The sequence below is a fragment of the Lycium ferocissimum genome, chromosome 9 (assembly GCF_029784015.1).
Source record: "Lycium ferocissimum isolate CSIRO_LF1 chromosome 9, AGI_CSIRO_Lferr_CH_V1, whole genome shotgun sequence".
Lineage (NCBI taxonomy): Eukaryota > Viridiplantae > Streptophyta > Magnoliopsida > Solanales > Solanaceae > Lycium > Lycium ferocissimum.
The window spans coordinates 60,065,021-60,087,576 of NC_081350.1; the positions used below are offsets into that span (position 1 = coordinate 60,065,021).

Sequence of the window (22,556 nt, forward strand, 5' to 3'; positions counted from 1 at the left end):
CCAACCCCACGAGAATGCTTTTAAAAGACCTCCTCGTCAGCTCCGAGGTGACTTCGAGTCCATCCATATACATTCCCCATCCCCCTTTCCTTGTCAATTAACAAACTACGTTTTGCCAGCGACCACTGTCACTCCCATAATTAAACTAGTCTAAACATCATAGCCAGATTAAGGTCTCAAGCTCTACTAACTCCTAAATTGTGTATTATTGATCTAACAGTCTCCTTTTTAAAGTTAGTTATCCTAAGTTTTTTAGGCAAAACAAAAACCAAGGCAGACCTCTAAATGGAACAAGGGATGCTATCATGGATTAACCACATCATACTTATCTTTTACCTTAATTAATTAACACTCAAAACCCTCCCTTTAACCATGCTCATTATCAGAACCAGGAACCATTGCATATCATGATTTTACTATATCATTCGATTACAATAAGCCTACGGAACAAGGTTCAAACCACTCATTTATGCAACGGTTAGTGCCGTACATCAAGAACAACACAACACATCTCATGGGTAGGTTGTAAGCATACACTTTATATGTTTTAAAAAAGTGATTCTTAATATATCCGTACCCAATGCTGAAAGAAAGAAAAAACACATAAGCCAAATAGTTTGCATACCCAGAATCTAGAACAAGGTCATGGAAACTAACACTTAGGGATCTATGTGAGTTTTGAGACAATTTCAAACATGTCAAGAAGATAGTTAATTAAGTAGTGTTCTCATAATGGGCCATACTAGCACTTGGGACTCAGTGATTTCATCAATAGACCTTATTATTCAAAATTGGTGTTTAGACAGTCATGTAAAGACCTTGGTAAATCCCATGGTTATAGGAAATGAGATTTAGAAAGAAGAGTAGTTCCTGTGTCTCCGAAGAAAAAACCGGTCTGCGAGGTACGAACCCCCTCCCCCACCCTTTTCCCCGATCTTCCTTTCAAAGAAAGAGGGCGCGAAAGGCTCCACCGGTCATCATTTCCGATTATATCTAAGCTGCCTTTACTCCCCTGCAAACTCCTTCTCCACCCCCATCCTAAACCAAGCTGACACGCTACCAAAGGGTCTCACAGAAGGTTTAGTAGCTAATCATCCGTTTAATGCAAGACCCTGAATACATGTGACTCTTTATTTTTTATCTACTAAGTGATGTACAAACAAGCAAAGACAGAAGAAACAAACATATGTGCTTAAACACCCAAGGGTCAAAATAACTTTTCTCTTATGTCTATTTCCAGTTATGACCATGACACTACGTATAGCTCATCATAGAGGACTTTGACAAACTAGAACGCAGATTTGCCATTTTTTTTAATGTTTTTCTCACCTTGCCCTTTATCTCTACGTGAACTAGTGGAACTATTCTCATGAAACGATTAAGGCAAGCGGGGGTCCTTAATTTGGTGTACGTAAAATGAAGGACGAGATAAGGACCGTACAACACAAAGATAGCTCATCCATGCTTAAGTAAGTTGACATTTGGTATTGGATCAGTTAACTATAGTTCAAACAAGTTTATCCTACCTCTGATTAATGATTAATAAGCAATTTAGTTCAGGTATCTAATAACCAAACAAGGTATTCATACTAAGATTGGACAAACAACAGATGCCATTTATAATTCAGCTATTATATTTTCTCAAATGACAAATGACTTAAAATCTATTCTCAACATTACAACTAATTCTGAACCTTAACTCCAAGAAGTATCTCTCTAAACTTGAGCTTACTTCAGCATTTTTCTTTATTTTGCTCTTAATTCAGTCCTACTCAAGTAAAAGGTCAAGATAAAGAATGAATTATTACACTAGTGGTCCTAATTAGAACTCCATTTAAACTTGGTTTGTAAAGTATTACTTATCAATCATGATCATATGTTCACTACAAATAACCACAGACCAACACAATTCATTAAGATATCAACTTAAGCTAAACATGTTCACTTTAGTAACTTCAACAAACCAACACTCAACTAAACAAGGAAGGTTACAAGAGAATGATCACAAAAACTTCAGACCAAACATAGCCCAAATCAGTAATGCTCAACAGTCAAGACAAGTAAGAGAAAACTAAAGAAGATAATATTAAGGCAGGTTAACTAAGCACAATAATATTCCTAAATTAAACATATCACTATCCAAACTTAAAGGAAAATACAAAGAGGTAATAATAAGATAAAATGTTACCTTTTTTATGCGCAGCCATGTCAAGAGTTGAACTTGGAGCCTTTGTGCTTCCAAACCTCCGACTCAGACCATACAAAAAGGAAAGAAAACACAAATATTTCAGAACTAGAGAAGACTCAAACCCTAGAATAAGGCTAAATCTTTTAAAATTTTACTATGAACCTAGGCTTTGAGTTTAAATGCTTAAATTAAGGCTCTGAGGTTGTCAAGAAACTTTTTCAACTTCCAAAAACCTATAATTTGTGAGAGGGTTGGGGTTCTATATAGAACCCCAAAGTTCATTCAAGGAGTTAAACGCACGATGTGGGACAAATCAAATTTCCCAGAAATTACCCTTTGTAAGCCTTCCTACAACCCATATCAACAACGAATGGTCAGATTTGAGTCTTGTTTGACTCGATCTGACCCATTCTTATTCAACCAATGAGGCTCAAGTAAGGTACAACAATAAAGCACGACAAATCACATATTTATCTTGAAAGATAATAAAAATAGAGTAAAAGAGGCGATTTATTATTGTGTTTGGAATTGTTTTCGCGAAATCAAGTGGAAACATTAATTGTTTCACCATAATAGACATGAAAAAGCTGTGGTCTCTCTGTACCTCTGCATTTTTGCCATTTTTGATGGAGAGAGAGGAGAGGAAAAGAGCGTGGCGTAAGGTTTTTGAAAGAAATAGGAAGAGAGAGAGAGAGGAGGTCAAGGCCTCATTTGGTATCAAATGAAATTGTGAAAGGGTATTATCCCCTTTAAGCCGTCTGGGCTTGGGCCGGGTCGCGGTGGTCTATTCTTGGACTGGACTCGGTCCAAGTCATAAAAAATTAGCGTTGGCCCCTTTTATATATATATATATATATATATATATATATATATATAGAGAGATAGAGAGAGAGAGAGAGAGAGAGAGAGAGAGAGAGAGAGAGAGAGAGAGAGAGTAAAGTAGGTAATTTAATAAACGAACAAAAACTAAAATATTGATTATTGGTCATAATATTTTAATTATAATCAAATTAGGACATAATTATCCTATTAAATAATTTAAAAGTGGCCAACTGTGTAAATGGGCTTAATTTTGCGAATATGGGCCTAATTGATTTTAGTCTAACTATTATTTCAATTATGGCCATATTTGGCCTAATTAGCAAATTTTAAAATTAAATTGCATTAATGACCTTAATTACTTTGAGCCAATGAATTGGTTATTTCAATTAAGGCCATAATTGAGCTGTGAAATTGATAATTAATTGAGATTAATTAGTAAATTGAGAGATAGTATTGGACTTCCTAAGTGTTGATTAACCGATTTTACATTAATTTCTTATTTTACAATTATGGGCTCGATTTTCTCTTTAAAAAGGGTTAATTTCGACTCGTATAGTATTGTAGCAATATAGGTACCGTTAGTCTTCGTTTCGAATATAGAATACATTTTTCAATAGACTTTGATTATTCGGAAGCTCTCCGGATGGGCAAGGACTCGTGTTGGATAGTTCGTGGCACCCGCTCGGCACCGGGTAAGTTATGGTTTACCTTTTGGTTAGACTCCAATTAGTGAAGCAGTTGTAAGAGTTAGATATTGACGGGGAAATCATGCTAGGCCTTAGACTATGGAGTTGGGATGGAATTCTAATGGGTTGGTTGTTGTTGTTTGTGGGCTTGTCGCCTTGTTATTGTGATTGGGCTTGTCACCTTATTTGCTATGTTGTGATTTGCGTATGCATTCATCTCTCTCTTGTTATGTCACTTATCATCGGAAAGAGGAAGAATCATGAGATTAGGCTTGAATTATGATGTGTGCTTATGATAAGACACGGATGAGATTTTGGTTACGATTTATTGTTGATTATGATATCTTGCATGGCATACACTCTCATTTCATATGTTGCATTGATATGAACTGTGACTTGGTACTGATAATGATAAGTAAGAGAAAGGAACATCTGAGCTCTTTGCCGGATTGTGTAAAAGTGAGATGAGAATCCGTGATCCGAGGTTGTTACTCGAGCGAAATGTGCTATACTGGCACTCTCGAGGTTTCTTCTGTCGGACGAGGGTGTGCATGGACTTCGCGGGTCTCCCATGGGTCATGACTATTGAGACGTGGAGGTTTCCGTCTGTAGCATGTGTGTACAAGTTTGGGTATTTTTCCAGTACATTGGGTTGCATCGCATATGCATTCACTCTTACATCCACTGTTCATTGATTGAATTGTACATGGCATTGATATTGAGTTGATCTTATGTTGATTTTTTTCATGAATGTTCTTGACTGCTTACATGTCTACTTGTTAATTTCTTCCTTCATATATGTGAACTAATTATTGTCAACCTATGATACCTACCAACACAGAGTGTTTGTACTAATATTACCTTGCTGTACTCCTTTCTGAGTGCAGAGTTTGTTGCAAGATTCATGTTAGCCCCTCATGAGTTATTCCCGAGGCTTCTAATACGAGTTTCCAGGTTGAGCCATGTTCCAAATCCACAGCCCGGATGTCCTTCTATTTCGAGACATTAGTTTATACTTATGTAGTTTATAGTGGCTCTTGTACTATGACTTAACCAGATTCGCGGGGTTTCATTTGTATTTTTGCGTTTAGATATTTATGATATGATATTGAGACTGCTTAAATAATTCTATTTCATTTTATATGTTTAAATGAATTGTTGAATAAAGGAAGGGTTAGCCCACCAGGAGGGTTAGTATGGTGCCCTCTCGATCCAACAGTTGGGTGGTGTTTGCGAATTTAAAATGAACGTACTAGAGACATACTTAAAGTTAAGCTCTACTGCACGATCTAGAGCAGAAAGAACAATGAGCTTTTAAAATACCAATAATCCCTTATTCATAAATGTGGAGCCCTCACAACAATAAACGAGATTCTGTTGATAGTCTTCATAGACCCCTAGCTAGGCCCTAGGACTCTCAAAACTTAGGCTCTAATATGAAGTTTTTCATCACCTGATTTCTGACTGTGTCATGATTGACACTTGATATCGTAACTTGACCGAGTGAACCAACTAATCTTTCCTTTCTATCTATCTTACCATGCAAGTCAATGCATTTAAATAATAGAGATCATTTTTGTTGAATTCCAAAAACCTTTAGTTTGAAAATATTTCACTTGATTCAAATTTTAACATCAGACATCTGATTAAAAAACATAGTAACTCATCTAAAATGACTTATACTTTAAGTTTTGTCTATGAAGCTTCTAACAAATACAACGGATTTCTCGAGACATAGATTTCCCAGCTAATCCTCAACTGAAAGTAAATATAATGCAAAAGACTGAAAGCAAGGAATAACTCATGAACTCCATGGTCTGAAATGCATGAGCTCACCAAAATCAACTGGAACGGGAGTAGATCCAAACGCATACCTTGCTCGTCTAATAATCTGTGTCTACATTGACATTAGACAATGTAGGTCAAATAGGAAAACAATAGGATGCTAGTACACCACAGCAGTACTCAGTGAGCAAAACAATCCTTCCACTAAAATTAGAACGAGACATAGAAAGGAACATGAAATGCATGACACGATTTAAAATAATAAAAAGTTTCTTATAAACAGTGGACGTATCAACTTGTGCTTCTCTTGTAAAATGCATTCTTTGTTTCTTTTGAAATACGTTCTCCCTTCTTTCTTTCATTCTTTTCCAGGGAGGACCCGGAGAGGGAGGACCCAGAGATGCTAACATTTTACTTCACATATATTTTAATTATATTTATGTAATTTTTAAAATTCTTATGTACTACACCATCTGTTTCAATTTATGCGGCACACTTTTCTTTTTAGTTTATTCCAAAAAAAATGTCACATTTCTATAATTAGAAAAAACTTAACTTTGAAATCCCACTTTTACCTTTAATGAAATGATATATAGCCACAAAAATGTCTAAAGTTTGTTTTGAACCACATATTTCAGAAATCTTCTTTCTTTCTTAAACTTTTTGCCAATCAAAATGATGCCACATAAATTAGGACAAAGAGTAATTATATCAGGAGGTACAAGCACAACACACTTTTTTCAACGGAAAAGGATCAAGAATGCCTTTTAAACTATGCGAAATTGAACAAAAATGGCCCCGGTTAATAGTTTGGTCCAAAAATACCCCTATTGTTACTTAATTGAGTCAAAAATGCCCTTTCCGTAATAAAAATAGTTTCTTTTCTTTTTAAACACATTCTTTTTTTTTTCTTTTCTTTTAAAGTTCTTTAACTAATGAAAAGTGGGAAATAGTCCTTTTTTTCTCCTTAATCTCGTTTTATCAATTAAAATAGAATAAATCCATGTACTTTTCTAATGATAATATAGGTAAGTCAAACCTCTCTATAATGGTTGTACTTGTCTGAAAATTTCATAGCTGCTATACTGATGTGATGTTATGTATGTATACTGTCATTTGATATTTAAATCTCATTTAGTGTTGTTATAAACAAAAGTACGCAAGAAATGATTTTTCGATACTTTTTATGTTATAAACGAAAACAAAATACTTGTTAATTTTATACAAAATCGATAGATAGAACAAAGGTGATTTTGAAATTTTGCAAGACAAAATCAGATTACTATGAGAAATATAATTTTTTTTCCTTTTATATATTCGTACTTGAAATTTACTATGTGCATGACATTAATGATTATTACCATAATTATTTTAATATTTTATTTTTTTACATAATATATTTCTTACAAGATATTATAATATAATATTTGAGTATGCCAGTTATAGAAAGGTAATTTTTCAATGAGTGTGCCGCTCTAATGAATGTAACTCTTGTTATAGGTAGAATATTGTTATAGGGAAGTAAAACATAACATGAAAAAACGGTTTTGGAGAAAATCAGGCCATTTTAGTGAAATGCTATTATAATGAATGACAATTATAGAGAGATATGACTATATATAAGATCATACTAAACCAATCATTAATTTTCATTTAGATAAAGATAAAATTCTTTTTCCTAATAAAACAAGTTGGTCGCATATGAGTTTTTTATCTAGTTGGGTCAGGTTTAAATGGAGTGGGTTTAAAAATGAAATCGGGTTATTTTGACGAATTTGGGAATTTCCGTTAAGATAGGGATATATTTAAAAACTTTAATGACGGGAGGGATATTTTTGATCTAGATTTGTAATGGAGGATATTTTTAGCCCTTTCCTAAAGTAGAGGGGCATGTTTGACCCTTTTCCCTTAAAATTAAGGATTATATTAGCAAATGCTTATCATACTTCAACTCAGAAAAGATTAAGAAATAAATAAAAATATCTATTTTATTAGGAAAAAGAATTTTATTGTTATGTAAAAAAAATTAATGACGAGGTTACTATCATCTTTTATATGAGCTATATTATCAGTTAAAAAAATAATGGAGTTATTCTAATTTAATTGATAAAACGAGAATTAAGAAGAAAAAAATTACTCACACTTCTTTATTAGTTACATAAATTTTAAAAGAAAAAAAACAAGAAATTCTTCAAAAAAAATATTTTTAGTAGAAAAAGAATGTGTTTAAAAGGAAAAGAAATAATATATTTATTAGAAAAAGGGCATTTTTAACCCAATTAAGCAATAATAGGGACATTTCAGTACCAAACTAATAGCGTACGAACATTTTTAGACCAAATTATTAACGTACGACATTTTTATTCAATTTCTCATAATTTAAGAGCATTTTGACCCTTTTCCATTTTTTAATGTTGCAAGCATAACACATAAACTGAGACGACATTTATTAGTGCATCCAGATAAAAAAGAGTGTTCATTTAGCCATTTGCACACGGAAATACTAATTTCTAGGCAAAAATAAAGTAATTTGACTAAAAGGCCCCTGATTAAATAGGTATTGAAATTTGGTCACTTAATACTTTATAAATCTGAAAAAATAATGTTAATTCTTTCTTGATTTGATAAATGGATATAAATTTTTGAACCAAAAGAAAAAAAATTAAATGACACTCTTTTTAATAGAGACGGAGTAATTTATAAAACAGAAAAGGGTCAAAATTATCCTTGAACTTTGGGAAATAGTTCATCCATACCCTTCGTTATCTTTAATAATTATACTTTTATCGTTATCTTAAGATTAATTATCAATTATGCCTAACAATTTCACATAGCATCATCCCATTCTTCAAAATTATTTCCTCAAATAATTTTTTACCCACTAAATAACCCAACCCGACCCGATTTTTTTTTCTAGCCAAGGGGTAATGGGTTGGGTCCGTATCACTTTGGCTGGAAAAAAAATGGGTCGGGGCGGGTTGGGTTATTTTAGTGGGTAAAAAATTGTTTGAGGGGAAAATAATTTTGAAGGGTCGATGATGCCACGTGTATGTAATTGTTAGACATAAAAGTATAATTGACCCCATAAAAGATAACGGGTAAGTATATAATTGACCCTAAAATATAACGAAGGATATGAATGAACTATTTTTCAAAGTTCAGGGGTAATTTTGGCCCTTTTCCGTTTATAAAAAGTACCAGAAAGTACATAGGGAACTAATTATTCCCCCAAACCTTTTTTTTTTTTCCGGTTGTATTTTGCAGTAAAACCTAAAAGAAGACTGAGCTGATAATACCGAGGATGAGCATATAGTTCGTCATTAAAATTCTAATGTACTCACAGCAAGCAAGAAAATATGTCCAACAATGCAGCTCCCACTCCTAACGAGGAACAATCACAGTCGCAAGGCTACCCAACAGGGCCTCTCTCTTACCCTAAACCCGAAGCTGAATACCAAGAAATTCTTCAAAATTCACAACTTTTTTGGAACAAACTTCAGCAATTCTCTGCATCCTTATCTTCCAATTTCCAGTTAGTCTCTTTTACTAATTTTACAATTTCATTTACTTAGCTTTTTCGTTTTTCAATGTGTTCAGATTTTATGTGCCTTGTTTCCGTTTTTATTTTTTTCGTGTTCTTTTTCCTTAATGTATAATCCCTTCGTCTCAAATTACGTGTCGCTTTTTTATTTTACACACCACTTGAAAAAAATACTCCCTACTTTTCAAAACGTTTGTCTTACTTGATGCCTCTTTCCTTTTACTCTTTAATTCCAATCTTTCCAAATAATAAGTTTAGGCATTTTGGTACATCCTACATATCTTTAGTTAACAACCACAAAATTCAAAAGTCTGCTTTACTCTCTTAAACTCTTTGCCAAGTTAAAACCAGACAAATATTTTGAAACGGAGGGAGTATTAATTAGGAGGGGATTTTACAAGCCTGTTAAGTACTCCCTCCGGCTCGAAATAAGTGTCCACTCAACCTTTTTATTCTTATTCAAAATAAGTGTCCACTTACGTAATCAAGAAGGAATTAACATTTATTTTTTCAGATTTTCCCCTGTTTACTCAAGGCAATAAATATGCAAGAGTCTTATTAATTAAGGTTAGTTTAGTCAAATACTTGTTTTTTTCTGGGAGTTAGTATTTTCTTAAAGGGTGAAAAAGGCTAGGTGGGCACTTATTTTGAATGGGAGATAGTATTAATTAGGAGGAATATTTGACCTAATTTAACTTTATTTATGTCTAAGTTATAATCTCTCTATTAAATGTTTACTCTTAGTTATGTGTCATCTCTATTAATGACAAAATTCTACTAAGGGTAAAATGAAAAAAATAATTAATTGTGCCTTGAACTTCTAAACCGACAAATAATTTGAGACAACTATATTTAATAAACACGACAAATAATTTGAGACGGAGGGAGTAATCTTGTTTTTTATAACCGTGTTGTCCGGGCAAGTTTGTGCGTAGCTCGTTTTATCCACGGGATTCATGTCACCTCCCACCAGGAACAAGTACCTTGTCCACCATAGGACAGATAGAAAGAAATCACCTAGCGTTTTTGTCTTTTCTGAAATTTGAACCTAAGACGTCATGATTTTTAACCCATTTCGTTGACTCCTAGGCCACACCTTTGGGTCCTTAATGTATAATGAAAAAAGGAGTTGAACAGTTTACTCCTTGTATTTCCTACAGGCCTCAATAAAGTGGAATCTCTTTTGAGGTACAAAGTAGTAGGGTAGAATAGGAAGCTGGTTGTGTTTTGTTCTGGTTGTATAGTGAGTAAAACCTTTCGATATAAGATAGGCCCGTCTCAGGTCGGAGTGTTTGCTCGTCCTTAAGGGCCGCAAGTGAGATTTTTGCTCATTCCAGTCGCTGAACATGGATATTACCAGGACCCACTTTTAGCAGGTGGGTGTATTATCTTTCACGAGGTGGGGCATTTTGTAGAGGAGTGCATGTATAAATAGATACATAGGTGGAATTATTTTCTGCAAGTTCACTTTACACGTAGGTCTGCAAGGATAATAAATAAATAGTCTATACTAATTCTTGTATGATAAGCGTAATAAACAGAAATTTTTTTAATTAAAGGGTAGTCAAACCAATGTAAATAAAGATTAACTTTTGCTATCTTGTAAGGTTACAAAGTTCTCATTTTCCCAGCTTGCATTTGGTGGACAATATGGAAAGAGAGAAATTCAAGGTGCTTTGAAGACAGTAGTAGTGATGTACAAAAGATCAAACTGAATTGCGTCAAACTTTTTTGTTTTTGGTGCAAACAGATTTACCTTGAGGAGATTGAATCCATAATTGAAATCCTAGGCTCTTGTTAGATTTTCAGAGTTTTGGATCCGCTTTCTCACTTTTGCTGTAAATATGGTTCCAGTGCAACCTATGCACTGATCAAATACCAATGTTACTTTTAAAAAAAAAAAAAAAAAAAAAAAGGTCCTCATTTTGGAGTGAAATGACCGGAGTCAAAGTTTAGTTGCATCTTATTGACCATAGAACTCAATGCTTATTCTTTGTTCCTTAGCCTGACAAAATAATTCGTTCCTTAGGGAGTAATCTGTTAGGATGCCAATAAGGTAATAGGCTAAACCGTATTTCATTCAGTTCTCAAGCCAAGTAAATGCTGCTGGACCCACATCATGAAATTAATAGTTTTATATTGATGAGTTGCAAACTCATTTTTTCAGTTGAACAGTTAACAATTGAGTGCACCTCCCATCTTGTTAGGATTTGAAAGTTCATCTGCTGGTGCCATACAGTTGATGCTGTGTTTTCGGCAAAGTTTAATTGCCACAGATAGAAACTATACTTTGAATAGTGGTGACGCAGTACATTTTTGCTTTATATTTTATCAAAATACTCTACTGACCTTGAATATCTTTAGGGACTTGAATGACTTCATTTTACTATAAATATGAACCTAATGGGGTTACGCTGTATTTGATGGAATGTTATTATTTTTTGTTCACTCACTTTCATCTGTGTTAATGAGATGTGCATGCATCAACTATTGGCTCTGAAATTAAGTATACTAAAGCACGGAGGATATTGTAAACTTCTTGGATACAAGAAAAAAGAGTAGATAAATAGTAATGTTTGGAGAAAATTAGAAAGATGAAGTAAGAATATTATATCTTCTGAGGCTAAGATACTTCTCACACCAAAAAAAAAAAAAAAAAATCTTCTGGGGCAAATCTGAGGAAGAGATGATGAAACTGGAGACAGTTCATTGCCCTTCAGAATTGCCACAAGTACATGTAATGATGATTTTATCTGTTGTGATTAATTATATTTTTAAAGAAGATATTTTATATCATGTGTGTAACCTTGTTGAGAGTCTATTGCTGGCGTTGGAGTGAATTAATTGTGACTTTATCGAACTGCAGATTCATGTTAAAGAGGTTGCTTTGATTTGTCAAACTTGCTAATTGCTTAAAGAGTAAACAGAAAGTTAATACAGAAAGTTAATGATCAAGTGTGGTGATCTTTTTTCTAAAAGACGTCGGTGTGATCTTTCCTCCTGTCATTCTAACTTTTCCCGACAGGATCCCTCTTGTAGCAGGAACACCACTAGATCTTCACCGTCTTTTTATTGAGGTTACATCTCGAGGTGGAATAGAAAAGGTATGTACAAACAAACATTTTGCTTCAGTGATATACATATTTGCTTTTACATTAAAATGTCTTTCAATTTTGGTTAGAGAATCTTCAAATGGAACTACAGTAAAATGCCTTATTAAAGAAAAGAAAGAAACTACAGTAAAATGTAAGCATGTTGACACATGAAACTAATTGTTTCCTTCTGATTACATTGGATGTCATAGCCTCATAGGTCCTAAATCATGTTTAAAATATAATAATGGGCTTTGAAACCTTCGGCCTTATCTCTGTCAAATTCTAGTCCGAAGGTTACTTGAAGATATGAAACAACTATCGAGTACATGTTCCACTTTGCATATAAAACTTTTACTTGTGGGTACGAAACTAGGATAAAAGATACGAAACAGCTATCGACTCTTTAAGGTTGATGCTAAGTTACGAGCATTTGTATTTTCTTCCTGTATATTCCGGTATCTCCTTGGTACTTGCCTCAATAAAATTTCCCTATTTTATCAAAAAACATACCCTAAATACGTTAAGTCTTGAATGCACAGATGCGACCTGGTAAGTGCTATACAAACTGTTAAAATCACTTTGGTGATAAGGTGGGAAATTGTTAAGGAAAGTTAGTTTGAACTTGGGTGATACCTTACAAATAGCGGCTGTTTATTGTAGCTTTAGAGGAGTGAGGATAAAGGGGAGAAAAGATGAGAAAAACTAAATCAGAGATGCAACCTTCCATCATAAGGGTCATCAGCTATTGCTTTTTCTTCAAAATTTGGCCATTCATCTTCAACTAATGATAGATCTAGTACAACTAGTATATGCAAGACATGATTTTGGACTAAGGGGTCAAATATGAGGACGTTGAACTATTCACATAGATAGGCTCTTGTCCTAGGCTGTACAACTGGTCCCGATGGGTTTTACTCAGTGGGTTTGGAACCTTGAAATTCATGCATTAATCACCTATCCATCAAGGTCATACTCATCACCACTTCAGAAACCTTTTGGAGTTAGAGACCAACCTTTTAACGTTCAATTAAAAGGACACTGATGCAATCTGTTAAGACAGGATTCAAAGGATCATTTACAGAACTGAATTACTTCATCTTTCTCTGAGATGCCAAAATTAGAAAATACCCTTTAGGGTCATCTGGTTTGTGGTTTAGTCATGTAGGGATTATAATATAAGAGTTATTATGCGGTAAATAATCATATAAGGTTTGTTAATGCGGGGAATAATCAGGTAAGGATTGTTATGCGTTGAATATTAATATAAAATTATAATAGTGAATGGTAATATGAGGATCGTTATGTGTTGATTACCTGCTTTTTGGCCATTTTTATATTTAGATATTCTTATCCACGTATTGCTAATACATGTATTTTTCTTTCATATTCTTGCTATCAATTAGTGATGTAAATCAGTATCATTCTTCTAGATTATAGTTGTTTTGTCACAATGGGGTTACATCGGTATAGCTGTAAAATACCATTAGCCTTAATAGTTAATATGGCTTTTTAGCCGACGCCCAATTAATGCCCTGGGTCTCTTCTCCACTATACTCACTAACTTTAAACATAAAAAATAACCCCCAATCAGTGAAATCCTCCATGGGAACGCCTGCCCCTTCACATCCCATCACTGCCAATCCTTCTCTTTCTACCACCACCAGTCCTCCCACAAAGACCCCATAATCTAATCTATACATTTCTTTCAAAAGCTAAAAAAACAAGAAAAAATCTAAGGAAGATGAGATATGATGAAAGTAAATATATTTCATTCATAAACAAGGGCCATAAAACGGCCGTATACAAGTGGTATACCAAAAGGTCAAGCATCTACAAAAACATATGATTCTCTACAAACTCCACCCAATCGTCTATACAAAAGGGAACTTTCTGAGTACACCAAAAGCAAATAAGGGAACGGAGGCTACTCCTTAACTAGGGAAATCTCGACTCCAATCCTTCAAAAGCTCTTCTATTCTAATTAAGATACGCTAATTATATATCGATTATTCATCAAGTATGCACTGATTGATTAGTGATTAACTGATTGTATACTTTTGACAAAATTTGTGATTCCACAATTGGAAATATCAAGTTCAACGAGCAACTAACAATTGCTTGAAGTTACTACCAAGGTTAGAACAACCACCACAGCTCCGTGAGGCCACTAACAACTTCCTATTTTCTGTGGAAATACCATCTATGATCGCCGATCCAAACGTACGAAATTCCACCGCGTGAAACTACTGCAAAGCTCCTTCAAACAACTCAAATTCACTAACTCCACAAGACTCACACCACCTCGATCAAAGCTCTGTGGTAACTTCAGATTTGGGCAACCTTTACCAGCGACTTCAAACACTAAATAGGGGTTTGACCATGCAATTTGGAGCTCAAATTTAATGTTTTGATTTGAAATCAGTGTTTGTTTATGACATTTGAACAATACTTCAACTTCAATTTGAAATTTTGATTTTATTGTCAAAAAAAAAAAAAAAAAAATTGAAATTTTGATTTCAAATCCCATATTCACCTAAAAGCTAGGATTTCAATTCCAAGTTTGTGATTTCAATTTTTTTTTTTAATTTAAAACTTGACCCACAAGTTTATATTTTGCAACAAAAGACCCATTATTTTAAATTTTGCAAAAAAAAAAAAAAAAAAAAAAAAAAGGACCATGCTCAAAGAGATTGTCTGTACCATGTGGGAGGATTATATCTAATTAAAGTATAACTAGTTACTGCTATTGTTGATTTATTGGACCAGTGGATCTTTGTAAAATTATATGTATTTGAAAGTTTATAATAGCATGTAATCTCAAGCATTTATTTATCAAAGGAACATGAGATATGCAATTTATTAATGCGACACCTTAGATATTCCGATACCTTCTTTATGAACACTATGGTTTGCTCATTTGGAAAGGTTGTATAAGAATTGAGGAAGTTTTGATGGTTTTAAAAAATTGTTAGATTTTCCTGTTTATATGAAACAGTACAATTTTTGAGATCCAAATTGCATGTCCAAATAAAATTTCAACGTCAAATCAATCTGATTTTTAATCAGTAATTTCAATTCATGATTTGAAATCATGGACAAACGGTCCAGTCCCTAAATCATTCGAAGAGATGGAATGGTGGAGGAGATGCAGGGGCCCACAGAGAAGAAGAGAAGAAGAGAAGAAGGCCAGAGAAGAAGAGAAGATAGGAGAAGAACAGAGGAAGAAGAAGAGATATGGCAGATAAAAATAGAAAGATCGGCTAAAAATTGTGAATGTTGAGACCAGAATATTTATTTCGGGTAGTTTATAAAGATTGAGGCTTTTCTTTAAATGGACTTGAATTGGCTGCTATATCGCCTTTATGTAGGGTAAAAATTCCTAAATTTTAGCATGCACATGAAATACCTTTTGTATCAAATAAAACAAGTTGCTAAACTGAAGAGACAGAGAATATTTATGGCTAAAAATAAAGACTCAATATAGTCCAAAATTTTGCAACAAAATAACTTGGTCAACTGGACAACATTAGTTCATTTTTCCAACAAAACAGAGTAGCCTTCATAAATAATTGAAATAAAAAGTACAATAATACGAAAGGATAGAAAAATGCACAAATTAAGACGAACACTACGAAAAAAGCAACATGAAAAAACAATTATCGAACAACATATTTATTACATTCTCAATCGAGATCCTTGGAATGTCCATCATCTTCAGCATTGGTTTCATCGCCCTTCGGTTGTGTAGGCTCTGTACCGCTTCCACCCCCTAATGTAGCCATAGTCTCAACAAACCACGGGTCATTCTCTTCTATTAAACTTGCTGGTAGGATAACATGTTTGTTATTGGAGGGAGGATTTGGAAGTTGATTGAGTTTTTGCTTTATTTCATTAAGTTTAGCCATCTTAGAAGCAGATAACTTTAACAAACCTTTAATTTGTCTAGCATCAAGTTCATAAATACTCCTTTCCTCCACAAGTTCATTGAAGAGGAGTTTTATTTCCTTCTCATTCATTTTTCCTAGAAGATAGGTTTCATGTTTGACTAACTTTTTAAGCCTTTCGGCCTCAGAAAAACTTAAATACCTCATTAATACATCCTTATCTGGACCTTTAGATTGCCAAGTAATGGGTTGGATTTTCTCCGGGCTAAAAATAATTATGGGCACTTCTATATCACATAGAGTAGAAACCTCTTCCGCTTTCTTAAATAAACTTGCTGTGCTATGTAGATTGAGTTTCTCACATCTTCACTACAGTCCCTTGTATGTCTAAGCCTTTTTCTAGCCATATTGATACTCAAACATAAAAATGCACTTCCTTTTGGAGTAGAATATATAAAACTTGAAGAGGTGTGCAGCTTTTATAGATGCCTAACAGGACTTGTCACTGTAGGCAAATTAAAAAGTTTCAAGTTGGTTGAAGATAGTATAGTCCAAATTTTAAATAATTGATTAGCATAATCTGGTTCTAAGGAAATTCTTTTAAACTTTTTCTTAAAAAGTTGAAAATTACTAAAATTCAAATTGAATTTGACATGTCATAGTGCACGATTATTTTTGGAGTTAGGAAGTGCAAATAATTAACTTTTGACAAGGGCACATTTGGTAGAAAATGGTTTCTATGGAAAATATGTTCTATAAAAGATGTTAGTATATTCGTAGAAAACATTTTGGGATCATATTTCAATATTTTGATAGATAAAAAGGTTTGTGATATATTTTAGTTGTGCAACGCGTAGGAAAAGGTATGAGACCTAAATAATATCTAGTCCAATAGGGTAGTATTTTAATGCTTTTCCCTTTTATAATCATACAAACACTAGCTTATGTTATTTTACCATTCGTAAACATATAATTATGAATTTCCTATATAACTATTCTATTCTCCATGTAAAGAAAAGTACTCCCTCCCACCCAATTATGTGATATAGTTTGACTAGGCACGGATTTAAGAAAGAAAGGAAGACTTTTGAAACTTATGGTTTAAATAAGTCATAGATATATGTGTGGCTGTAAATCTTTTCATTAAGGGTAAAAGGGGAAGTTTAAAGTTAAATTTTTTCTAAATATAGAAATGTATCATTCTTTTTGGGGCAGACTAAAAAGGAAAGTGTATCACATAAATTGGGACAGGAGGAGTAAAAGTTTTTGTTGCGCCCATAAAGGAGGAATATGATCATCACCTGATGCCATCAACAAGCATCGTGCGCAAAATAATGCATATACAACTACAAAATAAATTGTAGCTAAATATGAATTTTCGTGGCTAAACACTTTAGCCACAATGATTTCTTCTGTAGAATATCGTAGCAAGAAATGGCGTCGCTAAAAGTTAGCTACAAACTTTACATATTTTGTGGCTAAAGACTATTACTAATTACTATAAAATTTCATTATGTTGTAGATAGATTGGTAAAACTCTTTGGTCATGAAATATAGCAAACAATCTTATTCTTTTACTACGACAAAGGAAATATATAGAATTCTTTATCTTTATATTGTCATCACAAGGTGATCTACGGTGGCAAAAGATTTAATTTGTTTGCCATGAAAATTCAAAATTTTCTGGTTATTTTTATAGTTTAATATCGTGGCAATAGTGTAAAGCCCTTTAAATTTTTTAAACTTATTTGGGCTAATTTTGGCTGAAATAAAGTTATTAAAGCAACCCAAGGTTTGTGGGATCCACACAAGGGTAGGAGAATGATTGAAGAACGTTAAAATATTCAAGGTATGAGTAGGAAAGTGTTGATAGCAGAAACATTGGACAAATGAAGTGAAATGGAAGAAAGAAACAAAAGAAGTCCAGGACCTGTCGCTGCGACTCCCGCGCTAAGTCGCGAGAGACAATCGAGGGCGAGCAAGTAGAAGCAGAAAGTCCCGGGGGCTTGGGAGGTCCTCCGCCCGAGATGACTGAAAAACCTGGAGGGGGCCGCATGATACCTGTCGCGACGCATGCTTCCCTCACACGCAACCTGGACAGTATAAAAGAAGGGATTACAAGGTGGGGGGAAATAGTGAGATTTTGGAGCTTGGGAATTTTCTCCCTATCCCATCCAGCTAAGATCAATTCCCAAACAGTCAAGTTGAGTTTTTATTGTTAGTTTGGGTTAATTCCAACACATTAACACTTCAATAAAATATTTTGTTTAATGGGAGCTGGTCATGTATTGCCTTGTATTTGAAAATCCGCGCCTATTGGGGTATGTAGGACAGTGGGAGTCCCCCAATTTAAGTTTAGTCATAAGGTGTGTTGTCTGACCATTTATTTCGGAACCATAAGACCACCAAGATGTGGGGCCTTGGTCTCTTTTGGCGGCATAGGACTTCTCATTGTGTGCTTTGAATTACGTGCAAAGGTATGTGAGTTGACAGGAAATAAATAATTTATATAAATCAACAGTTACCTCAGAAATAGTATAATTTCAGTTATCTGGCATTCCAACTTCTTTGAAGTTCCATGTTGTCTGGTCTTTGGAGTCTGTATGCCCCTTGTCTGACCGCTTTTATGATTTGGTACGGGCATTCCCAATTGGCCCCTATTTTTCTAGAGGTTAGGTCCTGTGTGTTTAGAAACACGTGTCCGAAGCTAATATCTCATATCAAATAATACAAGAATTTCTCGCATAAGTTAGAGCAGTATTAGTGATACAGTGTTTTGCTTCTGATGTTTAGCTCCGCATAACTTGTACAGAGTTTAGTACTAATGCAGAGCTTAATATCAGAGACCCAAAAAATAAAATAAAAAATGTTGCATCAGTTATATGGGGTTTATATTAGTAATGATAAGCTTAATACCGAAAACCAAACGCTATATAAGTAATAGTGGATTGTATACTGGGATTGAACATCCTTATTCCTCAAAACTAAACAACATTTGTTCTTAGTAATAAAACTGTATATTTGCCAACTGCCTGAATAAGAATTAAAAATGCTGAATTGACACTTTTCTAAAGTCCAACTTGCCCGTAATGCAATGCGCCTAGTGATTTTGGTTTTTGTATTACCTTTGATTTATTCTTGTTCAAGCACTCGTGGACCGCATCAGCTGATTTTCTCCAACCTTATTCAGTGACTTATTGCTGGTTTGACATTCTGAAACCTATTTTTTTTTCCTTTATCATGACTAAAATAATTTTGTCTCAAACTTTAATATTTTTGGTGTAATGCGATTTGTAATTCACTCAAGTTTTGTTTGTGAACTTGCTACAGGTTATTAGAGACCGAAAATGGGGAGAGGTGAAAGGAATATTCAGATTTCCATCTTCTGTCACCAATGCTTCATTTGTCTTGCGGAAGTACTATCTATCCATGCTTTATCATTTTGAGCAGGTTTATTACTTTCGGAAAGAAGAACCTTCTGTTTCTGCGGCTGGTATCTTGAAACTTTGCAACCAGTTACCTATATCTGTTGTTCTAATGTTTTTTGTTGTAAAATAAATACTGGAAAGGTTGTTTTGTATCTTTTTCAGATCCTACAGATAGAAATGTCAGTGATTCTGCAGCTGAAAATGATAGTGCTGCTACAGATCAATGTTCAGGTGTGCTTCCAGTCTTTTACTAACTTTCTTTATGAGATCCTGACTCCTTTTTATGTTGAACACGTAACCTGTTATTTGTTTGAAAATTCAAAGGAGCTCCAACAGAGAAGTATTGAAACTTGATGCTGTGCAACTTTGCTTTCATATGTTGCTTGTGTAATTGCTATACAATTTTATGGTTCATGGAACTTGCAGTGAGTTATAATCCGGAGGCTGGGAATTCACTGGTAGGAACAATTGATGCAAAGTTTGATTACGGTTATGTAATCACTGTGAAGCTGGGCTCAGAGAATTTAAATGGTGTACTATATCATACAACTGCATTACCACAACAATTCCAGAAGATTAATACTTCGGCTATGCCTTCCCAACGGATTAGGAAAAGACGCCAGTTGGCTTTGAAGGACCCCTCTCGACCCAAGACAAATCGAAGTGGTTATAATTTTTTCTTTGCTGAGCATTATGCCAGGCTGAAGCCTTCATATCAGGGGCAAGAGAGAGCTATCAGCAAAAGGATTGGGCTTCTCTGGAGTCGACTCACAGAGGCCGAGAAACAGGTTGGATAAAGTGGCTTGACACATTAAATTTTCACTTTTTTATGTTAATAATGCTTTATATTTATGGGCACAAACTGCATCTGCCGGCTGGAATGGTTTCAGTACTCTAACCTTCTTTTGCTGAACAATGATAATGGTGAAATGAGGATTTCATATTTTACAACGAGATAGTTTACATGTTGCTAATGTCATTTTACAGTAACTTTGTATATAAACTTTTTATTTGCTTGTTCTCTCGTGTGACTTTGAAGGGGAATCGTAGTTCGACTGTATTTTGAAGGCATAGTTGCAAAGGTAGTGATGTGTTTTAACCTCCTTGTCACCGAGTAATTCTGATGCCTTTTATGATTCCAAATGTCAAAAGTTCCTCTTTCATTAAAAAGACATTAACCAGGGAAGGTGCTTCATTAAGCATGCCCTGATTGTTCCTTTTTTTTTGGGGGGGGGGGGGGGGGGGGGGGGGGTTAATTTATGCTCGTCTTTGGTCGCAAATGCTACTGCAGAGTCAAAATTAGCAAAATTGACATTCCTGGATATGCCCTCAGTATGACAGAGAACTTTTGGAGTTAATAAAATGTCCATGGTAAATATATTTGACGCTGTTGAGGAAAATCTCAGCTCATACTCATTTTGGCTCTGGGTTGCTTTTAATTCAGGTTTATCAGGAAAAGGGTGTGAGAGATAAGGAGAGATACAGGGCTGAGATGCTGGAATACAAGACATCCAATGCACAACCGCAGTAGGCTGATATTGCACGACATCTATGTTTCCGCATCTTTCTTTCTTGTTTTAGGAAATTGTCGATGTTTTCATAGGCGGTATTTGACTTTGATGAATTTGTGGAAGTATTTGGCTCTTTACTTTTTTTACTGTTCTTTTACTTTCTTCTTGGAGTCTGTTTCTTTTGGACCAATTAACAATACCATTTAAGTTAGATATTCTGCACTTTTAAGTAATGCGTTTCTATATCTGGAGGATATTCTGCATGGTAGTTCTGAGTTACACGCATCGTAGAACATCGCTAGAGTTGCTTTCAACCCTTCTGAAATACAGCAGATTTTACTACTCCCTCTGATCCAATTTCTGTGAAGGCGACCAGAGTATGTGGGTCAAAATAATTAATTTTAACTATAAATTCGGTTAGAAATTTATTCAAATATTTTGAAATAGGATTTACATATATGAAAATTACATGAGAAGTACTGCGAGTCTATATAATTAATGGTTGAAAATATTTAAAAAAGATTTGAGAAAATTATAGTTAAAGAAAAAGAGTTTGACTCTCAAAATAGTACTCTTAACACTTTCACGTAAATTGGGAGGGAGGGTGTATTATTTACTACTCCATTATTACTTTGGGAGATGGTTTCTTTTACCTTTTCGGGTTTTTGTCTAGGTTGAGCCTCTCAAATTGGATTTGTTTTTGGAAGAAACTATGAGTGCGTTTGTTGAATGCTGTAACCTTTAGAGAAATACTTTTCTTCAAACCCCTCTTTCGGAAATTGTGCATAATTTAGTTATTGTTATAAAATAATAAAGCAAGAAGAAAATTATTGTAGAGAAGAGATGAGAAATTTTTTTTCTCTTGGGGGATGAAATACAATGAAGGGAACATTTCTATTTAAAGGAGCAAATTGACTTGGTGCCAAAGTTACCAGTCCTAATATTTCTCCTAAAGACAGACATCTACAATATATGATAATATCTAACACTCCCTCTTGGATATCTATTTTGATAGATAATATGCCTCATTAAAACCTTACTAGAAAAAACCCAGTGGGAAAAATTCTAGTGAAGGATAAAGAGTACACATTTCTAATAATACACATTTTAGCTGCCTCATTAAAAACCTTACAAGGAAAACCCACTTAGGACAAAACCTTGGTTTAGGGAAAAGCAGTACAGTGCGTATTGTCTCTCCCTGATGAGAACATCAATCCAAAACTTGAATCTTCGCATTCCAATCTTGTGCACCATCTTCTTAAAAGTTGCAGTTGGTAGAGACTTGGTGAACAAAATCAACTATATTATCACTTGAACCAATTTGTTGCACGTTGATATCACCATTCTTTTGGAGATCGCGTGTGAAGAACAACTTTGGTGAAATATGCCTTGTCCTTCTATGAATCCAAGCTTTAGTTGGGCTGTGTATGCTGCTGCATCTTCAGTCTTTGGATAGAGTTGTATCGGCATATAATATTATTGAAATCACTCCAAGTGCATTCCTGACTTGCTTTATAACCAAATCTTATCTTTATATGATTTGACTGTCATGTAGAACAACATCGTATGACTGTAATCCCTCATAGTCATAAGAAAATATATAAATGCATCAATTA

The 22,556-nt window shown here is 34.3% G+C and overlaps 1 protein-coding gene across 2 annotated transcripts; it reads left to right on the forward strand.

The window, feature by feature from the left end:
- The first annotated feature begins 8,722 nt into the window (after window positions 1–8,722).
- On the forward strand, window positions 8,723–21,185 carry LOC132031416 (high mobility group B protein 10-like). 2 transcript variants are annotated; one of them, XM_059421377.1, is made up of 6 exons: window positions 8,723–9,013; window positions 12,048–12,126; window positions 19,332–19,494; window positions 19,571–19,660; window positions 19,856–20,217; window positions 20,874–21,185. In XM_059421377.1, the coding sequence occupies exons 1-6, from the start codon at window positions 8,838–8,840 to the stop codon at window positions 20,958–20,960; spliced, it is 957 nt and encodes a 318-aa protein (XP_059277360.1). In that variant the 5' UTR covers window positions 8,723–8,837; the 3' UTR covers window positions 20,961–21,185. The 2 variants fall into 2 exon arrangements, with proteins under 2 accessions (XP_059277360.1, XP_059277361.1); XM_059421378.1 differs by having other exon boundaries at window positions 8,725–9,013; window positions 19,592–19,660.
- The last annotated feature ends 1,371 nt before the right edge of the window (window positions 21,186–22,556 follow it).